The sequence below is a fragment of the Mollisia scopiformis genome, assembly GCF_001500285.1.
Source record: "Mollisia scopiformis unplaced genomic scaffold LY89scaffold_29, whole genome shotgun sequence".
NCBI lineage: Eukaryota > Fungi > Ascomycota > Leotiomycetes > Helotiales > Mollisiaceae > Mollisia > Mollisia scopiformis.
The window spans coordinates 838,100-857,257 of NW_017263609.1; the positions used below are offsets into that span (position 1 = coordinate 838,100).

Here is a 19,158-nt window from a genome sequence, read left to right on the forward strand (position 1 = left end):
GAGTAAAGCAGGAGGGTAATACACTCTAGAACAACTTCAATGAGGCAGCACACCAAGGACCATGACTATTACCTGCACTTTGCAGACTAGTGCGTAATCGACTGTGTCGACAAAAGCCTGTTGTCTGCGCATGACCATCCCCAGACGTCCTTGTTCTGCTGACAATGCAGGCCTTGACAGCCAAGACTTTCAAATCGCACGCTGGAGAGAACCAGCAGCAATACCCCACGTAACGGTGCTGAAAATATACCACCCCAAAAACTGTGTGATAGAAACTTGCTCTCTTAACTAGCGAAATATCTTCACATATTCTTTGCCAAAATCAATTCTTTATATAGCATATCCATCGACTTCTCAAAATTAACCCTAGCTTCAGCAATTTTCAACGTCGTCTGTTGCAACTCCTCTTCATGTCCTGTTCCCTCAAGCATCATTCTGCTGTGTGTTGAGTGCCGGAAGCCATCGGCACACGTGTCGCCAATGATACTGTCAGAATACTTGGGACTATTGTACTGAATGCCATCATTCAGTTTCTGATTTCGAATCGTGATATCGTTGTTGTGGAAGAGGAATGGTGCGCAAACGATCCGAAAACCTTTTTTGGGCTGTGCGAGTGGTGCAGCGCGGAAAGAGAGGACATCTTCAGCCTTCTCCACGGTAAATTTGTTATGGCGGAAAATTTGAGGCATGAACAGAAACATATTGGGATTCTAAAAGAATATTAGATATTGATCGTTATTGCTGAGGAAAGCTTACGTGTTGTCTGGTCTTTGGTTGAATAAAAATTGTGCTTCGTTTTTGGGGAGTGAATTGGTCCGGAAAGAATTGAGCCATTTACTCAATATCATATATTAAGCGTAACTTATATTAATAGCTTGAATCTCCGTTTGAGATTCTCTGCTCTGGTGTACTGCTACGCCGAACTAAAGTGCACTAAGTCGCTGCCCCTGGTCGCTGCGGTCTCTGCCCCTGGTCTTTGCCCCTGGTTTTTGCTCCCGGTCTCTGGCCCCGGTTCCTGCTCCCACATCTCTTCACCTTCTAGTAACTTATAGCATGAAATGACGGAAAGACGTCTTCTTACTTCTGCAGATTTTCGGCATCCGTAAGTAAAACGCAGATGATCGTCGGTACGGGCGGGGTACTAAGGAAATATCGTTATTTAAATCTAAACGTTCTAACTTAGGCAGGGTTTCACGTCAAGATCCACGAAGCTTACTTTCTGGTTCGTCAGGACAATCAGATCTCTTGTCACTGCAAATGTAGGATGTTTCATTCGAAGGAGTATGATCAAGTGAAAGTGAAGTCTTAATTAAATACTGTAATTATCAAATGATGGGTGTCTAAACGAGGAAAATTTGTTGGCAGTCCTGGTCCGCCGCAATCCCTTTGGCATTCACCTGCCCATGCTACAAACAGCTGACTTTATTACAGCATCGTTTGCAACCCGCATTTGGCATCTTTACCTCATCCACTTCACCTACATTCCCAGCATTGCCATTCCCTCGCAATGGTTCCATCGGCGCCGTAGCTTAGCCAACGGCATCGGTGCTGCGGGATCTGGTATCGAAGGGCTTATGTTCTTTTTGGTACGGGTAGCTATTAGCAACGTCTCTCTGGTCTGCCACTTCGCATTACTGGGCTCGTCAGTGGATCCATGAATATTCTAGCAACAGTTGCCATCGAGAGCCGCAATCATATCATTCAGCCAAAACAACATCCGTTTGACATGGATCTTCTTTGCCGTTACGATGTCATGGTGGTCCTTGCCTGGGCATTTGTGAGCATGTTAGGCTACATAACTTTACTCTTTTCCATGTCAAACTTTGCGAGCTCGATAGGTCTGGGTGAATCTCCATCTGCCAATGTTACAGCCTTTCTAAACCTGGGTACTGCACTTGGAAGGCCGTTCATTGAATTATCAAGTGATTATTTTGGTCGAATCCAGGCTGCGGGATTCATGATTCTTTTATGTGCACTCTCAGTCTTTGCAATTTGGATCCCAGCTACCTCATAGAGTTACAATTCTCTTTGTAATTATCAATGGGGCAATACTGGGTTTTTTTTGAGTTGTAAGTCATCTGCCGACTCGCCGCTCATTTCTTAGACTAACCTCACATGGAGATTATTGGGCCAATATGTACAAAAGTCGTGGGACTTGATCCCAGTGATAGGAATCGGGTTTACGCCACCTGACAAGCGGGAACCGTTCCCTAAAACTAAAACCAACTAACAAAAATCAATTTCTACCCAGCATGACCAGCAGCAATAAACAGTCTCTCCCTCTTCATCCCCAAACTCAACACGGTGGCAAGTGCACCAGCGGTAATAACAAGGATATAGGTTTTGCTCATGGCAGAGACAATTGCCTTCAATACCTCCGTTTTCACAACATCGCTCAAACTAGCAACAAAAGCACTACCAGCACCAGCAATAGCCTGCTGGACTTCAGCCAATGGCGTACCAGGCAGAAGTTCCGCGATCGAGGTTTGAGATTTATTAAGGAAGACTGAGTTCGCAATAGCTAAAGCGATAGTGACGCCAGAGACCTGTGCGCAAGTGATAAAGCCTACAGCTGAGGTGATGAGTTGTGGGTCCACGATAGCTTGCGCTATGGAGAAAGAAGCTTGTGCAAACAGACCGTCGCCGAACCCGATGATGATGCTGTAGCCATACACTCTTGCTACTGATGTCTCGGTATCCACGGTATACATGAGCGCGCCGCCGGTTAGGCAGAGGAGACCGCCGAGCGTGTACCAGGGCATGTAGTAGCCGTAGGTAGAGAGGATGGCGCCATTTCCGATGACGGCGAAGATCATGAGCATGATGAAGGGGAGGAGACGCACGCCTGCTTCGAGGGCGGTGTCGTTGCGGGTGAACTGGAAGAAGATCGGGATCATGTAGATGGGAATGAAGATTGCGGTTCCGCCTGCAGCGGTCATGGCGAAGAGAATGAGCATAGTCCTCGACTTGAAAAACTCCACTGGGAAGATACGTCGGCTAGTGGTGGTGAAAATGGCGTAAACTTGTTGAAGTCCCAAGAGGATGAAGAGGACGCCAGAACAGCAGAAGAGGCCGATGGTTTGTTCGGAATTCCAGTCATAGGTTACACCGCCGAAGGATACGGCCATGACGCCGGAGGCGAAGGCTCCCATGGTGAGAACACTTCCGACGTAGTCCATCTCACGAGCGCGGTCCATCAAAGGGATTCCCGGGCGGGGGTCTTTGTTGGGGAGTATGAACAGATAGACGGGGGCGCAGGCAGCGCCGATGCAAAGGTTGATGTAGAATGCCCATCTCCATCCTGCTGGGCTGTCCGAGAAACCACCGCCGGTGACGGGTCCAAGAACTGTCCCGAGACCCCAGGTTAAACCAGTACCGCCAATATACATGGGACGTTCGTGAATAGTCGTCGTTACAGCGAGAAGAGTCATGACTCCAACGTACATTCCCGAGCCGGCAACACCGCAGATGGCCCGTCCGATGATGAGAGCATCCATAGATGGCGCGGCGCCGCAGATAGCGGAGCCTAGTTCGAAGAGCAAGACGCACAGTATGTAAGTCCATTTGGCATTAAACTGCCCGAAGATTTTGCCCCAGATCAAGTTGGTGGCTGCGGCACCGATGAGGAATGCTACAGAGAGCCAGGTGAGGTTTTTAACGTCGTTGAAGTGCAGGACGATGACGGGCTGGATGTCGGCTACAATGGTGTTGTCAAGTGCGAATAAGAAAGTTGAACTAAGGATGGACAGAACGACGACTGCCCATTTCCAGCCAGTGATGTCTCGTAAAGGAAGTTCTTCGGCAGTTTCTGCAGGTTGTTCAGATTTCTCCGGGTCCACATCTGTGGTTGAGGAGTTCTCAGAGACGTCTCGAGTTTCCTTGCTGGAGGCTGCGAGGAAATTGCTGTTTGACCCTGCTTCTGCTTCCCTTTCATTGAGGATATCTCCTGCGGTTGAGCCCGTGGAGCTTATCTGATTCTTTTCCGTCATTTTTTTTTTCAGGAATAAGCAATGGGGCTGATTTAAGAATGGTACATCCCGAGAGTGATGTGACTAAGGAATATTGAAATAAGCTCTGAGCATTAAATAATGTTTAAGAAATAGCTTTGAGTAGGTAAGATGTCAAACCAAAAGAAATCCAGGCTGAGGAAGTTGATATAGAAAGATAGGGCCCCTAAAGATGCTCACTTGATAATAACTATCACCACAAGTCTAATATCAGCACTACATCATAGCCGGTTAGAACTTGTAATATTCTCCTTCGCAATGGGTAGCTAAGTCGCGGTGTGATAAAATTCTCCGTTAGCCTGGTTTGGGTGGCTGTAAATTTTGTTTAATGGTGTATAGATATGCAAATCTCAACGTTAGCTCCACCACATCGATTGATCCAGTGTGTGATGTATCAGCGCCAAAGAGGCACCTAAGAACTAAAGTGCCATTGAGTAACGGAGCCCAGACAGACTCCGATGCTAAGCTAGTAGTTCGAGAGATATTAGATCATGGTTGTAAGGAGGCATTATTTGTCTGTGCCCCCTGTCTTTGCCCCCTGTCTTTGCCCCTGGTCTCTGCCACCGGTCTCTGCCGCACAGGACTGCCGTGGTTCGAAAATTAAAAGTTCGGGTGAAATTATATTCGACTATCCATCTCCGACTATGCTTCAATTGACATGACGTCCATTACGGGCTGATATCATGGTTAGGTGTCTGCGTGTGTAAGCACCATTGCGTGGACTGCATCTCTAGCAAGGGTTAGTGCGAGAGTGTCATGCCGCAAATATTTTGTACCTTTGAGTACTAATTTATATTTAAAACTTGCCCGGCATGTCGAGTTGTAGTTATTTCATTTTCATCCCCAACTCCTGCACACGTTGTTGTACCTATTCTGGTGTTTTATTGCACTTTCACTGAGCAGCATCGAACATGGCCATTTTTCACCTTCCTTTCCTCTGGTTCAGCAGCCTTACCCAGCTCTTCTTGGGAACAGGTATGCAATCGATATCCTCAATGCCCTCACCTAGCCCTACCAACCAACCGCATTACACATTTGACGAACTTTACAATCTCCAAGTCAAATTCTTCGATAATTTTATCTACCCAGCAGACATCACTCAAGCCAAGTCTATCAACTCAACGCTGCTAGCAGAGGATGTACAGGGGCGGATTGACGTCACAAGGACATTTAATGGCCGGGAGCTCAACACAGAGTATCTCTTTGGGCTTTTTGCAAACCTCGCAGCGGATCCCAACTCCATCAGCTTGTTAGGAGTTCCAATTTCATATAATATCTTGCATTTTGCTGCTAATGAATACATCACCTCGGCTGCTACTCGATTCATGTTCAACTTTACCAGCCTTGGTCTTATTATACCTATCGAGATTGATAGCTGGAATACTTGGAACGAAGCTGGGCAGGTTACGCAGTATGATGGGAGCTTTAAGTATTGGCAATGGACGGTTGATTATATAATTGCTTCAAGGTATCTCTCAACTTCATATCTGCGATTAGAAGTTGTCTAAGTCCAACAGTGTCCCTTTATTCAACGCTACTTCGCCTACTCAGGTGGTTGAAATCCTCACTAGAGTATTGGCGAGCAGTATTTGTGAAACAGCAACAACTTATTGCAATGGTACAAATACACAGTATAGCAATCTGGCGGCGTGCTATCAATATCTCACCCAGGAAGTGCGGTTTGGCGAGGCGTATGAGTTGGGTAGGAATACTGTATTGTGTAGAATGGTCCATCAAAATATGGTGCCATTTCGACCATCTGTGCACTGGTATGTTGATTCTTGACTTCTATGACTAATACACTGCTGACTGCGTCGAGTCCTCATATTGGGCCTTCAGGTGGTGGATACTGTACCGATGATACGACATATATTGGGACTGTGGAGGAGAACTATTTCAAAATTTCATTTATACCCTATGGATATTAGGTCAGGAGACACAAGAGTAGACAGTGCCTCGGATCCTGATCCTTGACGAAGCGATGAGCAATGTGAATGCAAAGACAGACGAGCTTATGTAGCGTATCATCAGGGAGGAGTTCGCTGAGCATACTCTCTTGACGGTAGCTCATCGATTGGATATTATCCGAGACGCTGATACTATTCTTGTTCTCTGCACCCACACATCTATATGTCCACGTCTATATCCCTCAAAAATTAGGTCAATCGATCAAGCTCCTTTCTACGTCCTCTCAACACCTCCTGTTTGTCGTTTACGTGCTAGGAATACTGTCGCTTGCAGCTGTTTTATCCTAACCCTACCCCGCGAACGCTTTTCCTTCCCTCGATCGCCGAGCTGTGAGTTGGCAGCCGACCCCGAACTGTAACCCGACTCTCGCCCGTCAATACTGCTCCCCTACACTGCTGCCTTCTACCACCGCTCTTCCCGCCATCATGCAGTTCGGCAAGTCTGGCGTCTCACTCGCCCTTCCCTCTGAACCGATTGGCTTCCTCGGCCTCTTGTCTATGTGGCATAGACGTGGGGCAGAAACAAGGTGCAGAAACAGGGTGCAAAAACAAGGGGCAGAAGCAGGGGGCAGAGACCAGGGCAAAATTTAGGTAGCTCGAGCAAGAGTCCTAGAAGCGTCCAGATCCGGCTCTTGCATTAAGCAACTGTCCTGATTCTACTGATTTTTGCTATAGTAACGCCCTACATCGACCCAGACCGGATGTGAGTCTAAGTACCAGATTTAAAATAGATATTAATTTTTTTTTCTTTCAAAATGTACTATTTACCAACTAATTTATACTCATTCTTTAAATCTTCAAAAGGTTTTTGATAATGGCGCCGAAAATTCAAGTTCCTCCTAACACATTGCGGATGACTTGTCCTGAATCACATCGACGACGCTTTATAACAAAGGAGAACCAGGAGAGAATCCACCTAGCAAGCGAAGATCGGAAAGCAAGGCTTGAACTTCAAAATCGTCGAAGACAAAACAAATCGGCGGAGAATTACTTCTCTGAAGAAGTAGAGAAGGCCGAGGAGGAACTGAAATTAAAGGAGGGTTTCTTAAAGAAGCTTGCAAGAAAAGAGAACACCGAGAAAGGGTTTTCAGGGGAGGATAGTAAGGGAAATATGACAGACATAGAGTCGAACGTTCAAAGGGTGAAGCAGGAGACTACAGAGGCTTTGAGATATGTAGTTCCATGACCTGAAAAGAAGAGACACTCAATTCTAAAATAAGTAGAAGAAGATAGTAGTTCTCTCACTCAGGAGCGATCTACATCTAGGACGAGCTACCCAGCACTCCTTGAATTCTGGGATTCCCAAAGTCACTGAAAGACTGCCCCAGCCAGCTTTCTGCGTTGGTACGGCGCTCTTGGCTCACGAACCGTCCTGGGCTTAAACACTAACTACACTGGTTTTCGCACACCACGTGGTTCACAGCACTTCGTGCTTGGAAGCCAGATGGAGAAGTGGTGGTCTATTTGCCGTAATGCGAATCTCGACTGACCGATTGCCAATAACATACTCCCGGCATTCTAGAGGAATGTGTCGTGGGTGAGAAGTGGACTTTCTTCGGTGTATCGATATGCCGATAAGAAATTAGGTTGCGGGATTGCATGCTCTGCTCGTAAACTCTACTGAGCCAGAGGTGGAGTGACCCAGAGTCCTAGCTATTGATGAATCAAAACACCACAATCTTGAGAATAACAAATGTATCCACCGAAATTAGACATGTAATAACCCATGCGAACTTCCTTGCCTCAATATGCCAAACGTTGTGTCAACTGATCCATAGCCCTAACTCTCCTCTCTCTCCGCTCATGAATCTCCTCCGAGGTTCCTTTTTCTGCAATCTGGATCTCATCACTTAACACACCAGCCCGAAGAATATCACAATCCATATCTGAGAGGGGCAGTGGGATAGTCCAGCCAATAAAGGCTTTATTTCTTGAATTGTTGCCTTGATTACAAAGATCACTCCAGGCATTAATCGCTCGTTCTTGCGCAGGCGTTCTGCAAGTGACTTTGTAATGATCCATCCATGCCGGTAATGCAGCGAGGAATTTGAGCTCTTCGTGGCTTTCTTGGCGCTCTCTTGCTCTCGGATTGGCATAACTCATTTCGATATCGTCGACTCTCTCACAGATCAAATCCATGACTTGGCGCACCGCCAAGCTATCATTCTAGCTCCGTGTTAGCATTTATTAATTAAAAACCCAGCCATATATCACGTACTTCATCCTTCCCAATCGTAACGTCAACTCTAAACTCCCACTCGTTCTCCTCTGATATATTGACCTTGAGCTGAAATCACATGGCCGGATTTTCTATCACCTTGACCTTGCGCCTATAATCCAACTCGAATGTCAAGTTTTCGACCGTGACCTTCAAGACCTTTCCAGCTAGTGTGACATCGATACCGGGGGTGTGGAGATCGACGAAAATATTAGGATTGGCAAAGGCCACACGCTCAAGCATCGTGTCGCTACGGGCGAGAGCTAAGGATAGCTTTTTGAGGTGAACTACCAACCAGAATATGCGTCCCTAGGCATGTGGGGAATAGAAGGCTGTGAAAGGCATCGTGAATATTCGAGAAAGCGTAAGACTCGTTATTAATCTGCGATTCAAATATCAGCATACTTCCGATTGATAGGCTTTCGACTTACCGAAGTTGTATGCAACACGCGCGCTGAAGCTTTGTGATCGTAGGTATGTATCACAATGGAGGTCGTACGGTGTACAGCGGTGATTGATTGAAGGGGTTTGCTGCAAATGCGCGTCAAGCTATTGATCGGAGACGAGCTTGAGGCTTCGAGTGATGCTTTTTAAAAAGATTGTTTGGGTTGAAGTGTGATCGCAAAAAAGCTTGATCAAGTGGGAAGGTTGCTGTGGGGTAGATCGCGAAATGCCTGAAGCTTCAACACCGCGTCGCTAGCTCGGAACGCGTCTCACACGTGAGCTCGTCTCCCAAACAAGTCACTACCGACTATGCTTGATGATACATACGCCCAGGGAATCGAGAACCAAGCATAGTCCTGGAAACTGCGAAGCAATTTTCTCCTTCATCTGCAAGAGCGAGAGGCACATAGAACCTCAGCGACGACACCTGCTGCACGCCGTGCGACTGAGATAGACTGGCGGTATGCCACCAATCCTTATCTGCCACCTCGGGCGGCCCCAGGTTTTCGTTCTCGAGAGGATCCCGAGAAGCACATCTGGGAATACAGCTTTAAAGATTGTGAAGCAGATGATCGATCACTTTGACGCAATCGGTCGGCAGATGTGACATAACAGATTTGATAATTCTGTTTTTGATATGTTGACGCAGATGGTTTTTATTCTATCGGCTCAGATGTCCCTTACAGAGAGCAATTTGAAAATTCCTAGACTATCCCATCAATCCCCCGGCCCTCGCTACAATGTCCAACCTTGCAACCTTCGTAGAATCTCTCTTTGTGCGGACCTTTGCCTTTGCCCGAGAATTGTGGACGTTCTTGCTCCACTCCACACCATTTCTTTAGACGATACGCTACCCTCTCTGCATCGGAATCATCCAGAATTGGCTCACTTAGACACTTGCAAGACTGACTACGTTGATGGTACACTTTTGCATTATATCGTTCACTCTAGTACATGCGAATAGTAATAGCAACTCGCATGCTTCCCCATCCTTCCGACTGGCAATTGCGGTTACGGCACAAGAATCGGCCCATGATAGAGGTGTCGTAAGTTTGCATACTGCCGATGTCCTCGTCTTTTTTGACTTTGAAGTCGAGCTTGAAACCTTCGACACTATGCGCTCTCATTGTATTCCCTGCGATGGATCTTTCGATAGCGACACAAGCCTGAAGCAACACAAACGAATCTCACTCGCGCATGCCTTCAACTGCATGCCTTGCACCCATCGATTCGATAACGAAGAAGCAGCGGATAGTCATGGCGAACATGCCTGGTCCGTAATTGTCTGCACAACAGATAACTCCTTCTCTCCAGCATCATTGACTTCAATACGTGGACGCCAGATTGAGACAGATGCCTTCTTGCTTCCTTTATACTCTACGTCGATGCCAATTACGATACGAATATCGGCATCTGACCCAAGGATATACTCGTGTGCTAAACGTGAAAGATCTTGCTTTTTTTGTGAACAGGACAATTCGAGGATGACACCTGGAAATTGTGCTTCGAAATGTTGAAATGAGGCATCTGGCTGATGCGAACTGTATTCAATATCCTCAAAGCTTATTTCCGCGGATGCACTATTTTTTATGTTTCTTGCAAATATAGCTGAAGGACTATTGCCTTGGGCAATTGCACCCAATTGGCGTAGGAGCTCTTGCATAATATAAGATCCGAGGCTTTCGTGTAGTGAACTGGGCATCCGAAGGATATATATTTCAAGTCGTGGAAAGTAATCGTGTCTGTCCTCGCATGAGCTAAGCAGCAGCAAAACACTCTATACTCACAGAAATTTCTGTTCGTAGTGATCCCAGAGATTGTCCTTTCGGAGCTGGCGCTGAAGAAGTTCTTTGTACTGATAACCATCTAAAGAAACTCTAAGCTAGTGTTCGCCAGTAGGTATGCGATTCCCAGCCTTATGCTGTTTAACCGCTGCAAGAATGTGGGAGATGGATGGCACGATCTTCTCCTCGGTCGCAGGGGGCGTTGGTGGTGAGCTCGTAAAGCTTTCGGGAGGTGTGATTTGTAGTGCTTGTACAGTCATGATAGGAATTGATGTTAGACAAGCTACAAGAGAAGAGAAGAGACATTTTGTTGTTTGTGGTTGATGTTGTCGAATTTTTGGCGAGGTTTTAGTGGGTAAACATTTTTCCGAGCCCGCCAGGAGCACGCCAGTTGGCGTGCTTTGGCGTGCTCCATCACCTGTCGCCAATTTCGGATTTCTCAAGGATCGATGCCAAAATCAAAGATTCCCTGTCCACATTGTCATAGAAAGATTGATACTGGCCATTTGACCGAGCATCTACGATCATGCCAAAAACAAAAGTTAACTTGCAAGAAATGCGGAAAGAAAGTTGCTAGACTTCGCAGTCATTAATGCCCACAACCGAAACCAATCCCTCACCCTCAACTCTCGGCACATTTCAACATTAATGAGCACGACTGGAGATCGAGGTGCCCATTGGTATTTGACTACGGACTTGATGCTCTGTCAGCCCTAAACGAATCGAGTATCTCATTTTAAGATGGTCAACCACCGTCCCTTTATCAATCAAAGATTCAACCCTCTGAAGAATCTATCTATACTTTGGTGCTTAGCACGATTCGTCGATCATTAGATTATTAAGTCTTTTGTGATGGAGAAGTTTCGCCTGAACTTTGCGCCCACCATCAAACACAATCAAAGCGATTAACGAAATCTAAGCTTGATGATGAGAAGTTTAGAATGGCAACTATTGTTCTATACTAGGCTATAACTACAGCTCCACGCCGCACAATTTACTCTGTGTTAAATGTGTGGCCCCCAAATGTGTCAGAGATTTTGATACAGCCGCCCCAGCGCAATCAAGTTATCATTTTTGTACGGAAAGTTTTAATATTGGAATTAATGTGACGCCAAAGGGTTCTTTTGTGGATCTCCATCATGGTAAGTCTAGAGCGTACTTGTGTTGCCTCTGTACTGACTTAATCTAGATATTACTCGGCGAGGCCTATCCAAAACGATTGGTAAATGCAAGAAGATATGGCTTCTCTTTCCAAGCACGCCGGAAAACCTCGAGCTTTATATTGCATCGGCTGGGTTTAGCAATCGTCTTGCACGCATCGGGTCTAAACTTCGAGGGGGCATTATTGTTGAGACCGACTCTGCTCACGAGCTTGAGTTTCCTGCAGGAACTCTCCATGCTGTTTTTACGACCATTGGCGGATTCCTTGCCGGTATCAATTATTCTACAGCGGAGTGCCTCCCTACAATGAGTCGAGTTCTGAAGGCTCACTTACCCATCTTCCACATATCTCCAGATCATATTTTTAAAAATATCTAAGCGTATAGCAAAACGCTTTCTTCAATTTTGCAAATGGAACTCCCGAGTGTTTTATTCGATTCTCTTCAAAGCTGGGTGAATATACAACCTGCTCTACAAGAGCATTTGGATTCTAACCGAGCCACATCGCTATTTCGAGTACAAATAGAAGCATTAAACAAATGTCTTGATACGTTCGGGCGAGGTAGTCGAAGCGCATTTCGATGCGGGTGTGGAGAGCTCGTGGATAATATTGGAGACCATGTCACTAGCTCACATAGAATACTGCGGGCTTCATGAAAATCATAATAAATTTTGGGGGAATGTGAAACGCTTTCAAGGAGCTTGGCTAATATGCCTGTGCGGAGAACACTTGATGCATCGAAGAAGTCGCTAAGAGATGAGGGAAGTAGCCCTCGAGAGCTTCTCTGTAGATGAAAAGTTGTCATATCACAATAAACAGAGCTAGCGATGTAAAGTGCAATAACATAATTCACTAGAACAACTTTTCTGCAATTCAAAGGACTGGCTCCCCACATAGACTACCTAGCAACTTACCTCGCTTATAAGAAATAGGATCAAATCAATATCTTCTTGCCCATCTCAAGATCCTCTATCTCTTTCTGGAGTTGCTTTCGCTGGCGTTTTTGCCGAGCATCCTCTCCCGCGAGCGATCAACGGACCTTGACTTTTTGGGCGGCACTTATCGAGCTTTATAGTTGGATGCCTCCAAATCTCGGTAATAATCCCAGATTTGCTGCTAGCAAATATAGACAAGAGGTTGCGCTTTTTAAAAACCCTTTAATCGATCATGGAGGATAAAATACACGGTGAAACAGGCAAAACATTGTTGTTTGAAAAAAACTCGACATCGAGGCGCAGATGGACAATCGTTCGCAAGAAGGGGAAAGTTGGAGGTGGATTAGTGGTGGAGGAGGGTTGAAGTTGGAGCGGCCTTCAGGTTGATGTTGAAGTCGATGTTGAAGGATGTTAAAGTTGGAGCCGTGTACGAGCCACATTGAATAAGCTTACTATTGTGGCCTATGCACCACTCACTACTCTCATTCACATTTAGCATTCCCCCGCAACATTATTCTCTTCCAGTCTCCTTTTCCTGGCACTTAGATTTCGATTTTATTAGTCATTTGTATCGAAATCATTCTCAGACTTTGATCTCCTGAAATGTGCCTCATTGTTCAATGTCGTGGGACTGTCCATGGATGCCTTGGTCCAAAATTCGAAATCGGCTTCACACCCTTTCTCTAATAATTTAAGGTTGGTGCCACATTTTCTTACTGTACTACAGTACACTAGTGCGATAGTGGACTGATTACGTCCCCCTGTATAGTCAAAAGCGGAGTTCTGCCTAAGGATTAGGCGGTGAGTCGGCGAGCTCTTTCTGGTCACCGGCGACTAGTTCGACAGACTTCACCTTTCTAGGTCCAAGTTGATGTCGACGACTAATTTCATTAACAATCATACGTAACTTTATCAATATCAACAGCATAGAAGTAGCACTTCCATTCTTATCACCAAACATGGCCTAGGCCCATACCGATGACTCGAATAGCGACATGTATCAACAAGATTGGTTTAAATACGCTGCCTCCCATGGCTTTCCGATGCCAAGTTCGATGCTCACTCCGGCGGAGGCCCAACGAGAAGCTCGAGAACGATCGACAGAGGTTTTAGCGGGGTGGAACAAGTTGCGACAGATCCTTGAGAGACACGAAGATCTGCTGCGCAAGCGGTGGACCAAGAAAACAATATTACAACGAACGAATATCTTACGAGGAGCTTGGCCAAAAATTTCTTCAGTACATCGACCAGATTACAAAGCCTGGCGCAAGGAGGGTTCGAAGCTCAGTTCTGTTGGAACCACATCCAGAGAAGCGTACCTTTGGCCTTATATCAACGTCGAGGACTTGGTCAAGGGCAAGAACTTACTTCTGTTCCTCAACTCGAGGGGCCGATACTTTCCATACACATTTGCCCATACAGACTTTGAAGCAACTCACCTAGGCCGAATTACCGGAGCCACTATGCCCGCATTCCTCAATCTTCATACAATGCTCCTGAATGGAGAAGGAGTCGAAACTTACGGATGCCTTGTGGCTTGGGAGGATGATGAAGATGCGATGATGAAAGTGTTTACGGGTCATGAGTATCAGCCGGGCGAGGCGCTATTGATTTTGGAAATTCAACAGAGGATATTGCAGTTCCTCGTGGATTGTTGTCACATCATTCTTCATGACTTTACTCACAATGCGTTAGTCGCTGAAGCACCAATCGAATCAGAACCCCCTCCAATCAAAGACACCTTCAAATGGCCGACTTGGGCGTCTATATCTGCAACAGCCCCCTACCGTGTTCCTGCCGCACTTGATTTCAATCATCTTAAGGCTCTGACTACTTCCAAGCGCAATATGGCCGAAGGTCACATTCGAGACTTGAGAGAAGATCCCAGTTACTTTGCGGACGTGGTGGGAGACTGGAGCGAGCACCGGCAGGAAAGGTTATTGGATACTAATGGAGTTCGCCATCCAATACTAGAAACCCCATTGTTCTGGGATCGGGTTATACGCGATGTCGTTTCGGATGCCTACGGGTCCTTAATTAAGTGGGATATACTCAGTGAACAGCTTAAACAACTAGCCACTCTTCAGGAGCAATACTCGCGTGTCATCTCATCGCAAACATCGCTTCCACCGGAATACACCAAGGCACTTTTAACTCTCAGATACACGCTTGGTCAAGTGAAGAATATCTCGATTACCAAACTCAAGACTGGGACTCCAGCTTCTCCTCCTCTCCGTTCTATCTGGGTCAGAGAACCCCATATCCCAGGATCTAGCATTATTCGATTGAAGACTAGAAAGGGGTTGGACTACATGTTATGGCTATTCCACACTCTTTGGACGGACGACCAACTCGCACTACTACGCCTTCCTGGACTGATGGATGAGATTGAGAATATGATAAGTGATGCCAAAGAAAGTACAAGACTTTCACCTTGGGTTGCACGAGTATTTTCCGACCTCGGTTTGATCGGGCGCGTAGGACACGAATTAGATATCTATCAGCCGTGGGCCTCTAGCTTTGATCATGAATTCATCAAATACAAGGCTGAGATTGAGGAGAGCTATCAGTCGCGATTTGCTACCGCAGCAAAGGTGAATCGCATTCTCAAAGGGTTATCACTAGCCCGATTAGGGGAACCTATTAAAGGCCGCTTCTACTACCCATCCGACAAACGACGGACGAAACAAAACACAGAGAGTATGCGAGCAGCAGAATTTAATCTGGATGTTTTCTGGAAAGAAGTTGACGACCATTTTCTACAAGAGTCTGGATCATCTCTAGACGAGGCTGTGCAACATATCTTCACGGAGATGCGTCAATTAGAGCGAACTGCAGATTGGGTTGAGCCTACTCAAGAATGTGAAAACAATCTCTTGAAAACAGATGAACACGCTTTGCTGCCCGATCTCACTCCTTATGCCTCTGCGGATATTCCTACACGATTTGCTCTACCGGAGTTGAAAATCAAGGCCAAGACGAGGGGCTTAGCAAAAGATACTTCCGAAATCGTACCGAATATCCCGCTGCCAGAAGAAACTACAGTACCTCAACCTATATTTGTACTCAACAAACGTGCCTTCAAAGTCTTCCGGACCTTGTTCTTCAACTCCTCTAATTCGGACCTGCCCGGCGAAATTCCCTGGACGGACTTCCTCTACGCTATGCAGTCAATTGGATTTGCTGTTGAAAAGCTCCACGGTTCGGCCTGGCAGTTTACACCTCTGACGCGTGATGTTGGACAAAGCATTCAATTTCATGAGCCACACCCAACCACGAAAATTGCCTTCCGCAATGCTAGACGAATTGGAAGGCGCTTGAGTCGAACATATGGATGGCATGGAGGCATGTTTACACTTGCCTGAACCAGAAGACTGCGAGGAGCCTGGAGTGATTTTGATGTTCTTTATGTTTTTCGTCCTTTCGTATCGCTCAAACTTTGAGTACCGGTTTTAACATTGCACTAGTGAACTCCGGCTCAAGAATTCTTGTAGCTAAGCAAAGCATCTGGCCCCCTGAGCCAACACCCTGATTGACACTCAAATACTCGTGAATGTCTCAGCAACTCCAGGTCTGAGGCCTTGATCCAGAACGGCCGAGAGAGGTCGATGCGCAGGAGCAATCACGCATTCGAGCGGCCGCATCACGTGGTATCTCGTTGAGTGAATTGGCATTCTCACAGCCGGAATCCGAGAACCCTACGACGGATCTCAGCTTTGAACGGTGTTGGTCACAGTCTTGCTAATATTTCAGACGCAGGGTTTGCAAATGATTATAGGCGTCATTGGAGTGTAACACTTGGTATGGCGATATATTGAAAAGGTTTGTTTATTAAAAGATCAACGTAAAGTGTGCAACCATCAGCGTTCGGCGCTCATCACCGTGCCTGCCCTTCCCCATGCATGATATCAATGTGGATAATGATATCTCGATTGAAGGGCCTATAGTCTGTGGCGTCGACAGTCTTCGCAGGCCAGCATATGGCAACGTTTGCAAGACAATATGTACTTCCAATGTCTCGTGCCACACATCTCGCAGACCTTGCCGCGGCGCGATCCTTCCAGTTTGGTGAACTTGCCACTATGGTCGCACTCATGGTTTGTTTGTAGTTCCTGTACCATAGCCACCACGCGCTGTTGACGAATAGCAGGTGCCAAGGGCCATGGAGCCTCTCTGTCAACAACTTGCTGAGCTCTTCGATCGAGTAGTTCCGGCACCCAGTCACCACATGGGCATTCCTTCCACTTCACTCCACATCTGTAGCAGAACTCGGCGCTGCATCTACAACTGTGATTTGGATCAGCTTTTACTTGCACCACGAGTAGCAGTAGGTATCACTCACGTCATGTGGTCACAGCCCTCATACCGAAACACCATTTCACCGCATCCAAAACAGGGTTTCCAGCCTTGCTCATCCGCGAAATTGATGAGGCTCTGCTTTGCTTCATCCGCTGGACATCCTCCATCATGTGCAAGTGCTTTGCAATGCATACAAGTTTCAGCACTACAGGCCCCACAGGAAGCGCAATCCGCTGTTCGCTGCGGCATGGGAATGAACTTGGCGCACTCCGGCCTAGCACAGTAGACTCTATCCGTGCTGGTAAATTCCAGCTCAGCACTTCGATAGGCAGCCAACTCCTCGATTGAGAAGTCCGCCTCGATAGTCGAGATATCAATCGCCTGGCGGTGACATGTTGGTGGGAAAAGGCTTTCGTCCTTAGCAACACGCAGGAAAAAAGACTTGAGGCACGGCTTGCAATATACATCGCCGCATACCAAACGCACAGTAGCATGAGGATGAACGGCTTCTCCACAGACACTGCATTCCACTTTGAGCTGGGGCAAGTGCTCAAGGAAAACTTCCTGGCGGAGAGTGTAATAGGTCGATGGGCCCGCAACAGTGCTATAGGACCGGTTGCTGAGAGTTGGTGCTTCTATAGCTCGCAGGACATGGTCCCAGTCAACCGACTCCGCTCCGAGGCGAGACATCTCCGGCAAATCGGTGGTATCCTGGGATAGTAGATTTCCATCTTCATTCAAGCTCAGGGCGAAGTCTCGATCTTGAATCGACTGTGTCTCCTCAGCTCTTGATTCTTCAATGGCCACAGCATCAGAAGCAACAGCTCTAGCAATGCTGTGAGCGAATTTCAGGTCCTCGACTAGAAGAAGCGCCTTCTTCAACTCGGTCTCGAAGTCATCGAATGCTAATGAAAAGTCCGGAGGACTACCCTCAGTCCATTTGCCGGACTGAAGCTCACGCTGAGCTTCGATCTCTTCGAGTTGAAGCTGCAGAGCGAAGCTCTCGTCATCGAATTGGAGGAAGGGATCAACGCATGCCATAATTGACGCTGGTATACTTTGTTTGTCCGAATCTGATTGTGAGATGATTTGGTGTTGAGGGAGGTGTGAAGAGATGAACTCTCGTTAGGTCATGAGCTTTACCCAAATTTGGTGGAGAGAAATGATCTGGGGCATAACCTCCAATGGATCGTTGTCCATTTGCCAGACCCTTGGCGAAAGACCCACATACAAACGTTGAAAATCCTGCCAAAGCTTGTTTAGATGCGCTGTGGCTATTGGATGCCTCGATAGCCAACGAAACCAGGAAGAGACCATTAGGCGGTCAGGAGCGGAATTTCGCATGGAGTTGGAAACCAAAACATCAGATTTTCCTGGATATTCGTCGTTTGCTGCCGATATAAAACTTTGTCAATATTGGATATTGGTCACAGGAGATGGAGGCTGGGGATGCGGTACCGTCACTATTCCCAATCAGGTTAGACTATCGTGTTTCCGACGGCTTGGAGCAGAACCTCAGTCATAAGGGATATATGAATGCATAAAGCGTTTTGTGCGTTGTAGAATAGTTCAGAACAACCCATTATACATGCTTTTCTAGCAAGCAGTCACTTTAGATGTAAGCCAAAAGGTAATGAAACTGATTGCTGCAGAGAATCCAAGATCTAAGTACTTGAACGGTCTTCTTCAATAAGTTGTTTCTCTGAACCCTTAAACAGCAGTTTATAATGCCGCACCCTAGATCCGGAAAAATTACATGGGATTAATTTGCCGTGATTTTCCATAACGCTGCCTGCTTCTCGGCACTATTCCAAGTAACGAAAGCAATTGGAGGCGGCGAGGAATCGTGCAGAAGCAAACAGAAACAGACGAAAATAGTTATTCCAGCCACTGAGCACTTTGTCTCATCGTGGAGAGGTGCATCTGCGGGTTTCCGCTAGTCTCCTGCAGATCTCGTTTGCTGGTCTCGGGAGCTGAAAGCGTGAGCTAAGCAGAAGGGCAAGGTAAGCTAAAGGAATTTCGCATATGCAAAGTGCCTTGTAGATCCATTTTTATGTTCCTACAGTCTTTGAAAATGTACGATTAAAGGGTAGGGGATCAGGGTACTGCCGCCGTGCTGCCAAGAAGAAGGGCTTTTCTAGCCCTATTCGGGTAATACAAAGGTATTGATTACGGCTCTCAGCATGATTTTGAGGTCATATCCATGTTTAAAACGTTGCTCCTTAACTCCGGTCATAAACTCTTTTTCTACCTCTAGAAATGGGCGGATTTGCGGCGTAAATCCAGAATCCGTAGGCGAAATGACCCTGGATCAGGGGGAGGGCACAGACCAGTTCACCATA

At 46.6% G+C, this 19,158-nt stretch overlaps 9 protein-coding genes across 9 annotated transcripts; 3 read left to right on the forward strand and 6 right to left on the reverse strand.

Annotated features, from left to right (window-relative positions):
* Nucleotides 1-302: 302 nt before the first annotated feature.
* LY89DRAFT_741217 (uncharacterized protein) lies at nucleotides 303-834 on the reverse strand (the record flags this gene model as incomplete). The annotated part of the gene is made up of 2 exons (XM_018220681.1): nucleotides 303-710; nucleotides 757-834. The coding sequence occupies 2 exons, from the start codon at nucleotides 832-834 to the stop codon at nucleotides 303-305; spliced, it is 486 nt and encodes a 161-aa protein (XP_018063868.1).
* A 1,409-nt stretch (nucleotides 835-2,243) lies between these two features.
* LY89DRAFT_762147 (putative HC-toxin efflux carrier) lies at nucleotides 2,244-3,989 on the reverse strand (the record flags this gene model as incomplete). The annotated part of the gene is made up of 1 exon (XM_018221567.1): nucleotides 2,244-3,989. The coding sequence occupies one exon, from the start codon at nucleotides 3,987-3,989 to the stop codon at nucleotides 2,244-2,246; it is 1,746 nt and encodes a 581-aa protein (XP_018063869.1).
* A 1,013-nt stretch (nucleotides 3,990-5,002) lies between these two features.
* Nucleotides 5,003-5,935, forward strand: LY89DRAFT_598417 (uncharacterized protein; the record flags this gene model as incomplete). Its single annotated transcript, XM_018210041.1, has 3 exons — nucleotides 5,003-5,475; nucleotides 5,525-5,776; nucleotides 5,827-5,935. 3 exons carry the CDS (start codon nucleotides 5,003-5,005, stop codon nucleotides 5,933-5,935), a joined length of 834 nt encoding a protein of 277 aa, XP_018063870.1.
* A 1,782-nt stretch (nucleotides 5,936-7,717) lies between these two features.
* On the reverse strand, nucleotides 7,718-8,435 carry LY89DRAFT_676297 (uncharacterized protein; the record flags this gene model as incomplete). The annotated part of the gene is made up of 3 exons (XM_018213572.1): nucleotides 7,718-8,140; nucleotides 8,193-8,255; nucleotides 8,292-8,435. The coding sequence occupies 3 exons, from the start codon at nucleotides 8,433-8,435 to the stop codon at nucleotides 7,718-7,720; spliced, it is 630 nt and encodes a 209-aa protein (XP_018063871.1).
* Nucleotides 8,436-9,891: 1,456 nt separating this feature from the next.
* On the reverse strand, nucleotides 9,892-10,374 carry LY89DRAFT_598241 (uncharacterized protein; the record flags this gene model as incomplete). Its single annotated transcript, XM_018210028.1, has 1 exon — nucleotides 9,892-10,374. A coding segment is annotated over one exon (483 nt), but the record flags the coding sequence as incomplete, so codon positions are not given.
* LY89DRAFT_690489 (uncharacterized protein) lies at nucleotides 10,311-10,694 on the reverse strand. Its single transcript, XM_018216107.1, has one exon. The coding sequence runs from the start codon at nucleotides 10,678-10,680 to the stop codon at nucleotides 10,519-10,521; it is 162 nt and encodes a 53-aa protein (XP_018063873.1). The 5' UTR covers nucleotides 10,681-10,694; the 3' UTR covers nucleotides 10,311-10,518.
* Nucleotides 10,695-11,068: 374 nt separating this feature from the next.
* On the forward strand, nucleotides 11,069-12,232 carry LY89DRAFT_724483 (uncharacterized protein; the record flags this gene model as incomplete). Its single annotated transcript, XM_018218903.1, has 3 exons — nucleotides 11,069-11,126; nucleotides 11,386-11,562; nucleotides 11,610-12,232. 3 exons carry the CDS (start codon nucleotides 11,069-11,071, stop codon nucleotides 11,957-11,959), a joined length of 585 nt encoding a protein of 194 aa, XP_018063874.1. The 3' UTR covers nucleotides 11,960-12,232.
* A 1,340-nt stretch (nucleotides 12,233-13,572) lies between these two features.
* Nucleotides 13,573-16,027, forward strand: LY89DRAFT_657928 (uncharacterized protein; the record flags this gene model as incomplete). The annotated part of the gene is made up of 1 exon (XM_018212452.1): nucleotides 13,573-16,027. The coding sequence occupies one exon, from the start codon at nucleotides 13,573-13,575 to the stop codon at nucleotides 15,880-15,882; it is 2,310 nt and encodes a 769-aa protein (XP_018063875.1). The 3' UTR covers nucleotides 15,883-16,027.
* Nucleotides 16,028-16,458: 431 nt separating this feature from the next.
* LY89DRAFT_598176 (uncharacterized protein) lies at nucleotides 16,459-17,857 on the reverse strand (the record flags this gene model as incomplete). The annotated part of the gene is made up of 2 exons (XM_018210024.1): nucleotides 16,459-16,804; nucleotides 16,860-17,857. The coding sequence occupies 2 exons, from the start codon at nucleotides 17,855-17,857 to the stop codon at nucleotides 16,459-16,461; spliced, it is 1,344 nt and encodes a 447-aa protein (XP_018063876.1).
* Nucleotides 17,858-19,158: the final 1,301 nt, after the last annotated feature.

Excerpts from the sequence above, each read along its gene's own strand:
- LY89DRAFT_690489 (XM_018216107.1), bottom strand. The coding sequence starts at position 10,680 with ATGACTGTACAAGCACTACAAATCACACCTCCCGAAAGCTTTACGAGC.